Source organism: Oncorhynchus kisutch, linkage group LG1, assembly GCF_002021735.2.
Source record: "Oncorhynchus kisutch isolate 150728-3 linkage group LG1, Okis_V2, whole genome shotgun sequence".
In the NCBI taxonomy this organism is placed as follows: domain Eukaryota; kingdom Metazoa; phylum Chordata; class Actinopteri; order Salmoniformes; family Salmonidae; genus Oncorhynchus; species Oncorhynchus kisutch.
Window position 1 is genome coordinate 63038634 of NC_034174.2, and position 18199 is coordinate 63056832.

Sequence of the window (18199 nt, forward strand, 5' to 3'; positions counted from 1 at the left end):
CACCATTAACAGTAACACTAGACAAGTCACAATTATATAGAGATGGCAGCAAATGGATTTATAATGATGTTGCACAACTATTGCTGTGGCGATGATGGACTGCAGTAAAATGTATTACATAATAAAAGGAATCAAATTAGACTGCAACTTTTAGACATACTACAGTATATATGTTCATAAATACTATTCAGCTCTGCCCAGAAAAACAACATTCAAATTAAAGCACCCAGCATTGTACCTGGTTAGGCCAGGAGGAGGACTTGGTGAACAGGTGAACCATGGTTAGATGGTTTGGTGGAATGAAAGAAAAGGACATGTATTTGTACTTGTGTACAGTACCCCTACATGTCCAAAGCAGGGCCCCAGTTTCTGGTCTGGAGTGTGAAGTAACAAGCTCTGCTGGTCGTCTACTTCGTAGCAACCTAGCGGTGCCAAAAGCCCTGGTTTGTCCAAGAAAGCCTACATAAATTCTAAATCGCCAGAACGCCCCTAAAATTTTGAGGGAGGTTTTGGTCTCTAAGATTAGTTTATTATGATCAAGTTCGAACCCAATGTGAATTATTTGAAAGTTTGCTACAAATCAATAGATTGAATTATACAGTGATCCATTCTGACAACTACATTTGTTGTCATACAGGACCATGTACTGAAACAGACCAATCACAGGTGGGCAGGCTACGAGGAAGTGCCATTCAGCAATATGGCGCCCTTCAAATTTTCCATTCGGAATGCATGGATGACATTAGCACTATCTACTGGTTTTAATGTCTATGGTCCAAAGTCGATAGAACAAACTGAAATAAGCCACCTAACTCAATATAACAAATCCCCTTCATTTTTCTTACTCACCATGAGGTGGTTTACTGGACTCATATTAGTCATACTCCTGGACTAAAAAGCATGTTCAATGGAAAATCTCCTCGAAAAGTGTCTTCCAGTCCAGGAAACTGGTCTTATGTGCATGTTGATCAACCAGTGACCTGTTTGCCATTTCTAAACTACTATAGCACCCTAGTCAGAACATCTTCTTCCCAGTCTCATGGACATGAGAGAAGTGAGCTTTTATACATCAGTGGATTGACCAGAGTCAATACAAGCACAAGTCAAACAGACTGGAACCAACAGCTGCATTTAACACTACCACTCAACGGACGGACCGCAGCATCAATACTGGGCATAACACAGCCCATTCACTCTTTATGTTGTAATGATGTATCATAACAGTACTGAGTCAGATAGGCCCAGTGTGTCTGTCCCTAACTAAACATAAGCCTAGAGTTTCTGGGTCAAACAGACAGTTAGCTGGGGCAGTTTAGTAACAAGACCATTAAATTGCCACTAAAACACAAATAATGGCTCCTTAGTCCTGCATTGGAAGTTGGTCTTTTGGACCAAGGCAAAACATTGGCTATTTAATCACCACAGAAACATGTCATGTTGACAGTGTGTTACTTGAGAACATGTGGAGGTCAGGATGGACACGGAGGGCTAAAAAAGACATGTTTACATGGAAGTACCTAGTAATGAGCTTTGTACCATCATGTCACTTTGTGATACTTCCTGGAAAGTATAATGCTGGTGAGGGGAGAAATTAGCCCGTCCTCCCCATTTCTACCTCCACCAGCCGTCACTGGTATAATGGCAATATAGAAACAAATCCTGTTTATTGTCCTGACAAATATTACTTGGAAAGTTCATGCATTTTAAATACAGTACATGTTAGCTCATTAGTTTCATTCTAAGGCACTGGCTTCATTTGATTGCGTCAGCCTCAGTATCCAGAGGCTACCTAAGGGAGAGACGACAGTACATCAGAGAGGAAGTGAACACCTGGCTTACTGCTTGGAAACACTTTGAAAGATAGCGTCGCTCAGAGAGAAAAGGGGTGGCGTCTCAGTGCAGTGAGGGGGTGGGGCCGGAAGGGGTAGAGCTCCCCTGTGATAGGGCAAAAGGTAACCATGCGGGGTGGAGAAAAGCCTGTGTTAGTTCCCCTTGAAACAAGGCTTTTCACAGTCAGAGTAGAAGGAGAAGGTGAACAGGGGTGTTGGGTTAGCTTGGCTAGTAGGGTCACTACTGCGTCTTCAGAAAGTGGGACAGTTTATGGGCCTGGATAATAATGCAGGTGTTGTATGCTGGAATGACGAGCGTGGCATTGGCCAGCGCTGAGGAACACGTCAGCAATGGGACACATGGGGTAGTGACAAAGGAAAAAGAGAATGGAGAAGAGCAAGATTTTTTTCACCGTCAGCGGCCTAGAGCGAGAGAGCATCCAGGCTGAGTTGATAGGACATGGTAATAACCCAACATGGGGAGACAGGGTAACTCAAGGACAGGTCACTGGGACGCAGCCGAGAGGGAGTGGAGAGAGAAGAGGATGAACATTTGACTCTCAAGAGTCTAGTGAACCAGCCTGCAGTGCCAGCCTGTTTCTCCTCCTCGCCAACTCCTGTCATCACTTACCAAAACAGAAACAGACTGGCACAGAGGCCAGCTAGAAGCTACCAGTCATCAGACGTAGAAACGTCAGATACTGAAGTAAACAATGGTCCGTGTCCCTGAATGGTTATGATGATCTCGGGACACCTAAGGGGCAGACTCTACCTTGATCCTAGATTTGTGCCTAAGGGTAAGGGGCAACATCTAGGGTGGCAGGTAGCTTAGCGGTTAGAACGTTGGGCCAGTAACCGAAAGCTGGTTCTAATACCCGAACCGACAAAGTAAAAATCTGACTATGTGTCCTTGAGCAAGGCACTTAACCCTAAATTGCTACAGGGGCGCCGTACTACTAAACTCAACTCTTAGGGAAAAAAAGGTGTTATCTAGAACCTTAAAGGGGTATATGGCAGTCCCCATAGAATAACCTTTCTTTGGTTCCAGATATAATCCTTTTTGGTTCCAGGTAGAACCCTCTGTAGAAAAGGTACATACAACCCAAATGGTTCCACCAAAAGGGTTCTTTGGCTGTCCCAATAGGAGAACCCTTTTAAGTTGTATGTTCCAAAAGGGTTCTACCTGGAACCAAAAAGGGTTCTCCACGGGGTCAGTGAAAAACCCCTTTTTTCTAAGAGTGTATGGCTGATCCCGTAAAACCACACATTTCACTATACCTATCTGGTGTTGGTGACAAAGCATATGTATTTTTTTTCAGCTCTGACTGCAGGGACATAATCATCTCTAATCTGAACTGATCCTAGATCTGTAATTAAGGGGCAACGTCTACCCCTAACCAGAAACTTACCAGCTGTGAAGCAGACCCTCCAGAGGCCCGAGTGCAGGGACATGCGTAACTCAGTGCTCTGATTGAGGGGCAGGATGACGCCCTCCTCCAGATAGAGCCAGTAGTCAGTACTGACAGCGATGCCCAGCAGGCCCAGGGCGCACACAGCGAACACGCTGCTTAGCACTGTCAACACCTTCCTGCCACACAGGGTCATACCACATCCACAACTGCAGGGGGCGCCGCCGGCAGAAAGAGGAGCTGCAGGGAGACAGAGAGGATGGAGTTAATAGAAAAAGGTAGTGGTCGGTGTCACAGTAGTCAATGATAAGGCCATGTCTATGTCCTAATGGTCAATTGTAAGACAATGGCTAAGACCTAATGGTCAAGTCTGCGTCCCAGTTGTCAATTGCCAGACAAACTTACGCCATGAGCGTTACCTGGGAGGCAGCTCTGCCTGCCAGGCATGTCTCAATATGTAAAAAATGTCCCAGTAATCCTCCCTGCTCTCCTTTCCATCCTGACATCTAAATCGGTGTATCATAGTTTACTGTACTTTTATATTAGTGTATTACTTTGTCAGTTGTTTAGCTGTATTTTATTTTTTTAAGAACGGAAAATCTAGTCTAGTGCCCTGATCTCTCAAAATACTTTTAGAAGAGCCATACAGTGTATCCTGCTTCATGAACATTGGGCTGATTTTGAAAAAGCTGAACTTTGAACTGCAGTTGTAGGTCTGTCTGCCCTCGCTTTGCCTCAGGCCAAAACCACACACCACTAATAGTGCTGGGGAGGCCTGTGAATTACTCCTCATATTCCATAATTCAGCCCATCTGATTAACACAACATGATCCAGTCAAGACCCATCTGATTAACACAACATGATCCAGTCAAGACCCATCTGATTAACACAACATGATCCAGTCAAGACCCATCTGATTAACACAACATGATCCAGTCAAGACCCATCTGATTAACACAACATGATCCTGTCAAGACCCATCTGATTAACACAACATGATCCAGTCAAGACCCATCTGATTAACACAACATGATCCAGTCAAGACCCATCTGATTAATACAACATGATCCAGTCAAGACCCATCTGATTAACACAACATGATCCAGTCAAGAACCATCTGATTAACACAACATGATCCAGTCAAGACCCATCTGATTAACACAACATGATCCAGTCAAGACCCATCTGATTAACACAATATGATCCAGTCAAGACCCATCTGATTAACACAACATGATCCTGTCAAGACCCATCTGATTAACACAACATGATCCAGTCAAGACCCATCTGATTAACACAACATGATCCAGTCAAGCAAAAGTCCAGCAGTCTTACAGTTTGATGGTGTGACATATGCAACAGCATATTGATGTTGATGCTCATCAGTCATAAGCAACACTGATCACTTGGTTGCAGGAGCTGTTGCCCACACTAGCTGGAAGCCTGATTTCTGGGCATGCATGGGGATATGTGTTGAAAAGGCAGTCCTTTTACATAATGAGTTGTCTGTTTACTGTCACTGGCTGTTTTTGAGTGGGAGTGTGTGTGTGTGAGAGAAATACCAGTCTATTCAGGCTTTGTTTTTCTCTCTTTGCAACGATTTGCATGGCTTCACGTTAGAGGTCGACCGATTATGATTTTAACGCCGATACCGATTATTAGAGGACCAGAACGGCCGATACCGATTATTAGGAGGACCAAAACAGACGATACCGATTATTAGAGGACCAAAGCAGACGATACCGATTATTAGAGGACCAAAGCAGACGATACCGATTATTAGGAGGGCCAAAACAGACGATACCGATTATTAGGAGGACCAAAACAGACTATGCCGATTATTAGGAGGACCAAAACAGCCGATGCCGATTATTAGGAGGGCCAAAACAGACGATACCGATTATTAGAGGACCAGAACAGACGATACCGATTATTAGAGGACCAGAACAGACGATACCGATTATTAGAGGACCAGAACAGACGATACCGATTATTAGAGGACCAAAACAGACGATACCGATTATTAGAGGACCAAAACAGACGATACCGATTATTAGAGGACCAGAACAGACGATACCGATTATTAGAGGACCAGAACAGACGATACCGATTATTAGGAGGACCAAAACAGACGATACCGATTATTAGAGGACCAAAACAGACGATGCCGATTATTAGAGGACCAAAGCAGACGATACCGATTATTAGAGGACCAAAACAGACGATACCGATTATTAGAGGACCAAAACAGACGATACCGATTATTAGAGGACCAAAACAGACGATACCGATTATTAGAGGACCAAAGCAGACGATACCGATTATTAGAGGACCAAAGCAGACGATACCGATTATTAGAGGACCAAAGCAGACGATACCGATTATTAGAGGACCAAAACAGACGATACCGATTATTAGAGGACCAAAACAGGCGATACCGATTATTAGAGGACCAAAACAGACGATACCGATTATTAGAGGACCAAAGCAGACGATACCGATTATTAGAGGACCAAAGCAGACGATACCGATTAATCAGCCTTTTTTTTTTTTTTTTTTTTACATGTATTTGTAATAATGACAATTACAACAATACTGAATGAACACTTATTTTAACTTAATATAATACATCAATAAAATCAATTTAGCCTCAAGTAAATAATGAAACATGTTCAATTTGGTTTAAATAATGCAAAAACAAAGTGTTGGAGAAGAAATTAAAAGTGCAATATGTGCTATGTAAGAAGGCTAACGTTTCAGTTCCTTGCTCAGAACATGAGAACATATGAAAGCTGGTGGTTCCTTTTAACATGAGTCTTCAATATTCCCAGGTAAGAAGTTTTAGGTTGTACTTATTATAGGAATTATAGGACTATTTCCCTCTATACCAATTGTATTTCATTAACCTTTGACTATTGGATGTTCTAATAGGCACTTTAGCATTGCCAGTGTAACAGTATAGCTTCCGTCCCTCTCCTCACTCCTCCCTGGGCTCGAACCAGCAACACAACGACAACAGCCACCATCGAAGCCTTATTACCCATGCAGAGCAAGGGAAACAACTACTAGAAGGCTCAGAGCGAGTGACGTTTGAAACGCTATTAGTGCGAGCTAACTAGCTAGCCATTTCACTTCGGTTACACCAGCCTCATCTCGGGAGTTGATAGGCTTGAAGTCATAAACAGCGCAATGCTTGATGCACAACGAAGAGCTGTTGGCAAAACGCACTAGTTAACTAGTGGTTATGATTGATTGTTTTTGATAAGATAAGTTTAATGCTAGCTAGCAACTTACCTTGGCTTACTGCATTCGCGTAACAGGCACTCCTTGTGGAGTGCAACGAGAGAGAGGCAGATCGGTCGTTATTGCGTTGGACTAGTTAACCGTAAGGTTGCAAAATTGGATCCCCCGAGCTGACAAGTTGAAAATCTGTCATTCTACCCCTGAACAAGGCAGTTAATCCACCGTTCCTAGGCCGTCATTGCAAATAAGTGTGATAAATGTGTTCTTAACTGACTTGCCTAGTTAAAGGTATAAAAATAAATAAATAAAATACTGATTTCCGATTGTTATGAAAACTTGAAATCGGCCCTAATTAATCAGCCATTCCGACCTCTACTTCACGTTGCCCCCTCTGTATCACGGTATGGATGACATGGCCTCCCGGCCCCCCTGTATCACGGTATGGATATGGATAACATGGCCTCACGGCCCCCCTGTATCACGGTATAGATAACATGGCCTCACGGCCCCCCTGTATCACGGTATGGATAACATGGCCTCACGGCCCCCCTGTATCACGGTATGGATAACATGGCCTCACGGCCCCCCTGTATCACGGTATAGATAACATGGCCTCACGGCCCCCCTGTATCACGGTATAGATAACATGGCCTCACGGCCCCCCTGTATCACGGTATAGATAACATGGCCTCACGGCCCCCCTGTATCACGGTATAGATAACATGGCCTCATGGCCCCCCTGTATCACGGTATGGATAACATGGCCTCACGGCCCCCCTGTATCACGGTATTGATCACATGGCCTCACGGCCCACTTGTATCACGGTATTGATCACATGGCCTCACGGCCCCCCTGTATCACGGTATTGATAACATGGCCTCACGGCCCCCCTGTATCACGGTATTGATAACATGGCCTCACGGCCCCCCTGTATCACGGTATTGATAACATGGCCTCACGGCCCCCCTGTATCACGATATTGATAACATGGCCTCATAACTGCATGTTCATCGTTTCAAAGGACTGAGTCAGAGCCATTGGTGTGACATTGGTAATATAAATATCTCATCTGACCTCTGACTGTGGATGCAACACATCTCTCCCACTACGGTTGACTCACTATGGTGCAGCTATGCGTGTAATGAGACTGGCCTATTCTATCATTACCAATTAACCACTTTATAATTTGGGCAATTAGAAAATCAATTCCATTTAATTAGAAGTGGATGAAGGCAAAAAGGTCCATAGGCCTTCTCTTCAGACCAAAAGTAAATTTGGGCCACGTAGCTCACTCAGAGGTGGAAAGGAGACGAGGAGGTGATAAAGTGATTGGGACACAGCCATAGACTCACCAGTCAATCAAATGGGACTTTTTAGCACAAAGGTCCAGCAGGTGTAAGCAATGAGGGGAAAGCAAATGAGGGTCATTATCAGGTAGCCAATCAGTCCCCATTCAGTACAGCTCTTACCCACACGTCCACTTAGATATTAATACCAGCCTTTCAACACCAATGGCTTTGCTAGCATGTGGCGCGCTAGCTTGCGTGTGACGCACTAGCTTGCGTGTGACGCACAAGACCATTCATTGACAGGCTACTGTGTTTTATCATAGGGTGGTTAACGTTCGATGCTAGCATCCAGTTGCGCTCGTTACTCCCACCCACACACACACACACACACACGGCATCATTACCAAACCTCTAAAAATAGAGATCTATCAAGGCAGTTTGAGCTTCAATGTATAGAAGGCCTACCTCCTGGTGTAGACAAAACTACATTTCAAATAATAGATAACTATAAATGACAAAACGCTATGCCTAAACGACAGGACACTGAATGACAATGCAAAATGACAGAACACTAAGTCACAACACTGACAGAGCACCAAATGACAGAATACTAAATTATACAAAACATAATGACCGAATAAATGACAGAACATTAAATGACAGAACTAGCCTGACTGTTGATCACGCGTCATCAGTGCAAGATGGTTTAAAAATGTACAGACGTCATTAGTCCTTGTGCGATCAGTCAGAAATAGTCTGTCCATATTAAAGTGGCTGGGGGAATAGGGTAAAAGTGTGTGATTCTCCATTCTACCTCTATGGGACTGTGACGTTTGCAGGCTTTTCGGGCTGGCTGTCGCAGATGGGGAGGCTTTTTGCCAGAGGGGCTCGACAAGTGTTTGGATGGGGAAAGAAGGGCCCAAGACATATGGAATGGACCAGAGACAAGTGGAGGCAGGGATAACTTTGCCATGCCTGGCTTTGCTACATCGTCACTATCTGATGCTAAAAGATGAGGACTTCTAGGATTTGAACCAATATGGACCTGAAATTCAGAAGAAATAGAGTAGAAATATTTTAAAGCTTCCAGTTGGGGGAAGAAAAAAAATGTTAGTTTTTTTTTACAGATTTGCCTGTGTACATTAATGCTAGTTAACTGGTTCTATGAAGTGTCCAAACAGCTACTTCCACAGGAAGTTATTAGCAAAGATATTCTGTTGTATATTCATGAACTCTTATACCAGGAGAAAGCAACCAGTGCAGGGTGTTGTGGACTTTTGGGCCATATACAAGTGAAAGACTAGGAGAAATATCCAGACAGACTTATCTTTTCTACAGTGAAAATACCAGGCAGTCAGAAGTGGGAATGCAGTCTAATCTAGCTGACGTCTAAGTGTCATGGTGAAATAGTTGCCATTAGGGCAGAACAATATCCTCTAACTCAACATGAAAATGAGAAAGAAAAGATGAATATGTAATATTTTAGTTATTTCAGAATCCCTTAGATATCATTATCCTAGTGGCCGCATCCTTTTGAGGAGCCATTTGCTCTGCCCACCCAAAGGATAGCACGATTAAATGCTTATCATCAGTAGCTAGTGGTGTTTTTCTATTTTTTTTATTTTTTTAATTTTTTAAACAAGTTTCCTAGATTGGTATGGATCCACTTATAAGTGTCACATCTTAGACAAAAGACAGAATCCAAACAGGGAGTCTATTTAAGCAATAAGACCCAAGGGGTGTGGTATATGGCCAATAAACCACAGCTAAGGGCTGTTCTTAGTCACGAAACAACACAATTAGAGTAGTAAAAATACATTTTGTCATACCCCATGGTATACGGTCTGATATACCACAGCTTTCAGACAATCTCCAGTCAGGGCTTTAACCACCCAGTTGATAATTTGGAATATATAATTGTTTGAGTGTCATTGTGTCCCGTCCTCCCCACTTGAAGCACAGTCTTGGCAAAGGCTTAATACCTGTTGCCATGGTACAGTGGGGAGTACAGGGAGCTATGATGATGTCCAACCTGCCAGTTCTATGTGTGAGTCATTGGTTTCCAAGAAACTTATTGACAAATGCACATAACACACATGCTTGCATCTGCACACAACACACTTTTCAGATTAGATCAAAGGATACCCACAGCCAATAACCAAATTCTGCATCATGTCCATTCACACGCACACAAAGAGATCAACAGGCCTCATTCAATCTACAATGAATACTAATTCAGTCCAAACATTGGTCCTGCCCACACGGGATTATGAATGGCGATTGAGCCGAGAAAAACTGTCTATTGACCAATGTTTCTCATTAGATGTTCAAAGCTTCCAGGGCCTAAACCGGGAGATCCAAAAAGCCTCAGTCCCTCTTTGCATTATAACAAACTACCTTTGAAGAAGATGGGCACATCCATTGTGACTGGAATCCAATACACGGATGAGCACCCAACAGCAACAATCTAGTTCTGTTTAGTGTCTAGTATTTTTTATTACTATAGAAACCTAAACAGTCTTATTTGACTGCACCTGAAGCCATTTTGAGCATGCACCTACAATGGGTTATGTTCATAAAAGCAAGCAATAGAAAATGCTTTAAAATATTCTGCAAAAGAAAACTAAAATTATAGTTTCTTGTTCGACAAGTCCCAGTTCTGTTTCATTTTTCTCCAGTTGGTGCCTTATGAACATGACCCAGGTCTGTTCTGTGGTGTCTCCCGCCACTCACCACGCGAGGGCGGAGTTCATTGTAACAGCGACATCCGAAAATGTGGTCGGAGGCGCCGCAGGAATACAGAGGCCAAATCAAGCTCCGTACCACATCGCCGTGCACCTCTCAAATTTTGTAATAACGCGGATGGCTCCGTACACCTCCGCATTGACACGATTGGTTGACTGTAGGTTGGGGCGGGAGGTTCTGTATAAACAAACTCACTTCCTTGACAACAGCTCTGCTCCGCGAAGTGCAAAAAGTATGTTTGCTCTGACTTCGGCGGAGGCCGCATCGTAGTAAATGCTGTATGGCCACAGCAGATATCAGATTGACCATGCATCCATGCAACTGTCCCCAGTGGAATGGAACCCACTGCATCATCACTAATGGAACTAGGTCAGTCAGTACTCTCGCTGTCCATTCAATTAGCACGCACCCAGCCTCATCAGCCTCTATTCAATCCAAAAGCCAACTACCGTTTTTCAACACAACGGTTGGAAAGTCAATGATGGGGGGGTGGGAAAAAACAACCTGCAATGAATCAGAACTCTGTTCCAATAACTCTCACAGCCTCATGGAAAAAGGGTGGTCACTGGTCAGGATCACATATGGAATTTATGTTTAGTCTTTTGATGTTGACATTTTTAGGCTATGGTGTTATCCATTGGTTGCTTGGAACCGTCCTTGTTAGGATCTATGGGCTAGTGTAATTTGGGATTTGTAGAGTTCGATTTACATGTCATCGACTGTTTGTAGATGTTGGTAATAGGCTATACCAGCTCATTTTAATACCAAGCATTCTGAAATACCTGCTCATTTGAATACCAAGCATTCTGAACATAGCAGTTCATTTTAATACCAAGCATTCTGAACATACTTGCTCATTTGAATACCAAGCATTCTGACCATACCTGCTCATTTGAATACCAAGCATTCTGAACATACCTGCTCATTTTAATACCAAGCATTCTGACCATACCTGCTCATTTTAATACCAAGCATTCTGACCATACCTGCTCATTTTAATACCAAGCATTCTGACCATACCTGCTCATTTGAATACCAAGCATTCTGAACATACCTGCTCATTTTAATACCTGCTCATTTTAATACCAAGCATTCTGAAAATACCTGCTCATTTTAATACCAAGCATTCTGAACATACCTGCTCATTTTAATACCAAGCATTCTGACCATACCTGCTCATTTTAATACCAAGCATTCTGAACATACCTGCTCATTTTAATACCTGTTCATTTTAATACCAAGCATTCTGAACATACCTGCTCATTTTAATACCAAGCATTCTGAACATACCTGCTCATTTTAATACCTGCTCATTTTAATACCAAGCATTCTGAACATACCTGCTCATTTTAATACCAAGCATTCTGAACATACCTGCTCATTTTAATACCAAGCATTCTGAACATACCTGCTCATTTTAATACCAAGCATTCTGAACATAGCAGCTCATGCAAATTCAACAGTATAAACAGCCATTTAGGCTTCAATTACCCAACTGACTTGGTCCCTACCACTGAACGTGATTGTCACACTAGGACCTGGTTATAATCCAACACAATAACGTCTGGAGTTACTCAAACATTTGTCAGTAGTAGAACAGAAATCAATGTTAAACCAAAATGTCTGTTTAAAAAAATATATATATATTTCTCTGTCACTGTCAAGGATTCATCTGTACACTCCTTTCGTGAAAGCCACAGACCCAGTTACCATGACGGCCGGATGTCGCTATGCACCGTCTCCAGAGTAACATGGCTTGTGTGTTCCACTGATGCGAGTTGGCGGTCAGTGGGGTGGACAGCATCAGAGGACTATAGAGCCCTGTGGACAGTGGCTGGACATGGGGGACATGACATGGAGCCCCAACACAGCTATAGAGGGAGCTAGCAGTTAGCTAGCCACAATCATCACACTCCATAGCCCCTGTATATAACACTAGCATACAGTAGCATAGGCACTACAGGGCTGTGCTAAATCAGTCATACTCATACGTCAAACAGTCTTCCTGACCTACAAAACACTCCGAGACTCCCGGTACGCTTCCCCAGCACCATGCTTACTAGAGTATCTACTATACATCACAAGAGACTGTTGTTAGTAACGCTGTATTTTTGGCTATAAAAAAATATCCAAAAACCTGTCACTTAGCCCGAAAATAAATACCAGGCAAGGGGACGGCATAAAGGTCATGTTATTTCACCACTGTGCTCCCAAAACAACATTCCAATGGTCCTCCATCTAAAAGATTTCAATTTCCACAACAACAACAAAAAGAAAAAGAGGATTTCATTTTTGAACACAAACTCAACCCAACAGTTAAACCTCTGGAGACTCTGCAGAGGGCATCTTACAAGCCTCGAGTCTTTAGGGTTCAGAGGCAACAACGGACTGCCTCTGACTGAGTGCCCGGGGACAGTTCGTGTCAGAACATGTTAGTAGGCTTGAGCAGTGCTTGCCTCGCTCCAAGCCTTTTATGCTGCTCCAAAGGCATCTCCCTGACAGGTCTCAGCCAGTGTTTCTTGGCTGCGCTCGCCTCTTCGGTCACACTTTATTTGGATAGTCCCTATTTTCCATCTGTAAGTGCTCTACAGATGGTCATACTATCAGCAAACTCTGTTGATAAGCAACTGCTTGATAAGCAACTGCTTGCTAAGGTTACAGTAAGGGTCAGGGTTAAGTTTAGAATAAGGGTCAGGGTTAAGTTTAGAATAAGGGTCAGGGTTAAGTTTAGAATAATGGTCAGGGTTAAGTTTAGAATAATGGTCAGGGTTAAGTTTAGAATAATGGTCAGGGTTAAGTTTAGAATAAGGGTTAGGGTTAAGGTTTGGGATAGGGTAGGGTAAGGGTTATATTTAGGGTAAAGATAAGGGTTAAGGTTAGAGTTAGTAGATAGTTAGCGTAAAGATAATCTGTAGAGCATCTACAGATGGACTGTCCAAATAAAGTATTTCTGCCTCTTCAAACAAGGCTAGAATGTCAGCAGCCTGTCAATCAACTGATCCAAAAATAAAATGAGTAACTGTGGTGATCATTTTCCCAAATAAAATCTTTCAGATGACACTCCACTGTTGATTATGTCAGAAATCTATATGGGATCTGTTCAAATGTATTTTCACTTAAAATAAAACACATAAATTAGTATCATTATACCTCAGCTGTAGGACATTGAAACTGTATGCTACGATGAACTCTCCCACGGTTCATCATAACATAGAAGCATACGTCATGTTTGAGGGGCAAATGGCAAAACACAGCCAGTCACCCGGAGAAATGGCACATTCTCTGGCTTTGTCATGAGACCAAGTACTCTCTCTTTTAGTGCTTAACTTGGCCATGTCTCTTTTGTGTGCAGCACAATACTAAGGTTCCCACATTAAGGAAGAATATATCAGGTATCAAGGTAAGACCCAGACCAAGACCGTGTCGAAGTAACAATGTTTATTACAGCAACAGCGGCATCAGAACAGGACAGCAGGCAGGCTCAGGTCTGGCAGAGGTCGGTAATCCAGAGGTGGGGCAAAGGTACAGGCAGGCAGGCAGTTCTCAGGGGCAGGCAGAGTGATCAGGCAGGTGGATACAGGGTCAGGACAGGCAAGGGTCAAAACCCAGGAGGATGAGAAAAGAGAGACTGGGGAAAAGCAGAAGCTGACACAAAAAAAAACGCTGGTATGCTTGACAAACAAGACGAATTGGCAACAGACAAACAGAGAACACAGGTATAAATAGACAGGGAATAATGGGAGAAAATGTACGACACCTGGAGGGGGGTGGAGACAATCACAAGGACAGGTGAAAGATCAGGGTGTGACAGAATAGGCTAATGAGCCAGTCGGAAGAAACAGAACTTAGATGTAAAAGTCCCGAGTCAGTGTGTTGTTATGACAGTGCCATAGGAGAGAGGAGGCAGACAGACAGACAGAAGCATAGGCAGGCTGGCTGAGACAGTGTAATAGTGTAAAGCGGACAGACAGACTGTACAAAAAGAGGCAGGCCCTGTGATATGGGACCTCCAACAGAAAAAGAGGGAGAGTGGTATTAGCTCCCTGTCAAGCAGATGCTGACGCTGTGTCAGTGTACATCGGCTGTGAATTAGCCTGTGGTAACCGCCAGAAGGTTAAATAACATTGGTCTGTGTTCATGACTGCCAGTCTCCAAGGCTACAGGCATGTAGAGACTTGGCAGATAATAACTCATTTATCTCTTACTTCATTATGACTTTTCGACAGCAATTTTAAAAGTCAGTTTTATTCAAAGATACAGTTAGTTGGTCTTTGATTATATAACCTTTATTTAACTAGGCAAGTTGGGTTAATGTGAATGTGCATGTATCCTATTACAAATTCTTATTTACAATGATGGCCTACCGAGGAACAGTGGGTTAACTGCCTTGTTCAGGGGCAGAACGACAGACTTTTACCCTGTCAGGTCGGGGATTCGATCCAGAAACCTTTCGGTTACTGGCTCAACGCTCTAACCACTAAGCTACCTGCCGATTATGACAACTATCACGGTATAAACTGGGGATGCAAAGGGCAAGTCTGGCATGCAAGGAACGCCTTTGTCACAAGTGTCGCAGGATTGTAAATAATAATCAACTGTAATTAAAGCACAAGACAAAATCACCCAATTTCTCATTCTGATCCTTGTTTTTTGTTGATTATCTACATGAACAACATGTAGCCCAATCTAACCTGTTAGACTTTCGCTGGATAATACTGATTGGGACTATTCCATGATTGTGTGCCCATGCCACTAAAGCACACATGCCAATACCATGTGCTGCCCAACTCACCCCAATGGGCTCTGGCAAGAGTTGGGTTAATGTGCACGTGCATGTATCCTATTACTTAAAAAATATAAATAAATAAAAATCTCCTTTATTTAACCAGGTAGACTAGTTGAGAACAAGTTCTCATTTACAACTGCGACCTGGCCAAGATAAACCAAAGCACAACACAGAGTTAAACATGGAATAAACAAACACACAGTCAATAACACTATTCAGTAAGGTAAAGTTAGAACGTTTTCGATCGTTTCAGGTTTGGGAGTTTGATCACAGTGATAGTGAAATATGCTATCAAACGTATAACAGCATCACAGATACTCAAACCACCAAACAAAATCGATACGGACTCCACTTTCCACCAACGTCTGCCTGGTCCTGCTCTTCAGTAATGCACTAAACCTAAATTAAATTAACAAGTGGGATGCGTTCAATATCGTTTCGATTTTCAAAACAAGGGCTTACAATTATATCTATAATTGCCTGCCAACAACGTCAATTCCAGACATGTCTTTAAAAAAAACTATGCTTACACATTAGTTCATGCTGAAAATATCATTCCAAAACAATCGTAAAAACTACCTGTTCGTATTCACATCGATATGGTAAAAGGTTGTTTATGGAAGTGAAGGTTTTCCCTCCACCTTAAACTCAATAGCTGACTAAATGGATTTGAATATTTATACAAAGGATAGTGTTTATTGTATCATTGTTCGACCTTTACAGTTACATTTTTTGCATTGCTAGAGCCTACATCCCAGGAATAAGCGTAAGCTTCTAAAAATAAGTAATTTTTTGACAAAGCAGTGAATGTAGAAAACAATAGTATATCACGTGGAGACGAACAAACCAAAGAGGCGCTTCTGAGCACCTATATGTCAACTGAACCCATTTCGGACAGACTACTTAAAGACACTTCATAAGGAAAGGAAATAATTCAAATAAACATAGTTTACCTTCACAAATAAGTCTCGTCGAGGAAAGCGCTATTTTTCTTACAATACTGTTCCTCTCGTGTCGCTCTACACTTGTCTAAAGACTCGCGGAGAAGCAGTGGATGTGTCGCGCACTTAGTGCCCCACAACAGGACAATACTCGTTGCGCACTCCACTTCAGCCTGGCGCCAGCAGTTGGGCAGCGGCAGCCTTTGGGGATATGGTTAGCCTATGAAGCTTCACTGATTAAACAAAATCAAAGTTAGTTTTTGCGAAATGCAGACCCCAAATAATGTCCCTCTTTTGGATAAAACTACGGTCCAGAGATTGGCACCCATAGACTTTTCTTCGTCAACGTTCTGGATTCGAGTGAGCTGAATACGACACAGCTCTTCAATCAAGCATCAAACCCACGACGAAGCTTCCATCATGTGACATTCAAGACAAGTACCTGTGGGTGACTTTAGCATCATAACCAATTTCATTTAAAAAAGTGATAATTATTTACTACATTATTATTAAACATTTTGTCTGACTATGGTATTTATGTGTGCATAACATTTACAAAGCATTACAACTAAATGTAGCACTGACCCACCCAAAGGAGACGCATATGGTCATTTATCCAATTATTTACGAGCATATGGCCTATCAGTGTAGTGTCCATAATTAAAAGCTGGCTGGAAAACGTTGATTGCATCTCAGCTATTATATCGCCCCTTGCATTTCCCTCTCCACCCAAGGGAGAACTACTTTTCCTGGCACAATTTGTTAGGCCTATTTCGCAAAAGCTAACTGATTATGTATGTTTGTTCTGGCATCAGTGAAGCTACGACCTGTTATTCTTCCCGTCTATCCATGTTCTTTCGCAGTCAAAGCGTTGCTTTGGTAACATTTCAGCTCCATGGACAGGGCCAGAATATGCCCCACAGGCAGTGTATAAAATGTTGCTGATATAAAATATGCGTCCTAATGGATTATAAAGACCTCGAACGTTTTTGAAGTAACAAATTGCCGTGGTAGCTACAACCATAGACATAGAACTGAATGGAATTCTAATTCTATAACTCAGCACCAGCAACCTTTCAAAACTCCACTCCTCTCATTAGGGACATTACTGAACCACTATACTTCATCCCCATCGTAGCTGAACATTAAATATGAAGCAACCGGCCCTGAGACTGCATCCCAAATATGGCACCATTCCCTATATAATGCACTGAGGCCCTGGTCAAAAGTAGCGCACTATATAGGGAATAGGGTGCTGTTTGGGATGCACCCTGAGAGTGAAGGGGAGAGAAGGTCAAGGTTGGTGTGTTCATAATTGGATAAATAGATCATTAGTATTGTTTTGGGCCTGGTTCTCAAACCAGTGGCACACTAAATGAGATTACACACTCTGTGGAAGAGGAGTGGCTGTCACTACACTCTGGTAACACTAAACAGGGGTTGTGTGTGTGAGTGAGTAGAGAGAGATTTTTGGTAGAAATTATAGTATTGGTAATAGTAATCATAGGGATAGTTGTGGTATTAGTGTAAATAACAGTGGTGGTAGCATTCATTTTAGTAGTAATAATAGTTGCTTGTTATTTTCCATGTTTAAACAATTATTGATTCTATTTTCTATTACTATCCACTGTTATCATTCTATTGTTGTTATTTCTATTTCATTTTAACTATTCTATTTTATTATTTATCGTTTTATTATTACCTTACAATTTCAAGAATATTGCATACATTGATGCTTTGGCAATATTGACACAATGTTTCTCATTTTAATCAAGCAATTTGGATTTGAGAGAGCTGGACCTTTTAACAAGTTCCCTCAACATACAGTACCATTGTTTTCACAGAGCTTCCAATACTCCCATTCCAATACTCACACTAGAGCAATGAACAGACTTTTAGGGCTCCAGACTATAGCAGCTCAGATGTTGAGCAGACATCCCTAGTGGTTACTGGTA

At 42.4% G+C, this 18199-nt stretch overlaps 1 protein-coding gene across 1 annotated transcript in view; it reads right to left on the reverse strand.

Annotated features, from left to right (window-relative positions):
- LOC109894776 (voltage-dependent calcium channel gamma-5 subunit) overlaps window positions 1–16632 on the reverse strand; it is a 32790-nt gene extending 16158 nt beyond the window's left edge. The window contains exons 1-2 of the mRNA XM_031829417.1: window positions 16257–16632; window positions 3239–3478 (exon numbers count right to left, since the gene is read on the reverse strand). Coding sequence (XP_031685277.1) covers window positions 3239–3434 — 196 coding nt within the window. The 5' untranslated portion in view covers window positions 3435–3478; window positions 16257–16632. The remainder of the gene's footprint in view (window positions 1–3238; window positions 3479–16256) is intronic.
- Between the last annotated feature and the right edge of the window lie 1567 nt (window positions 16633–18199).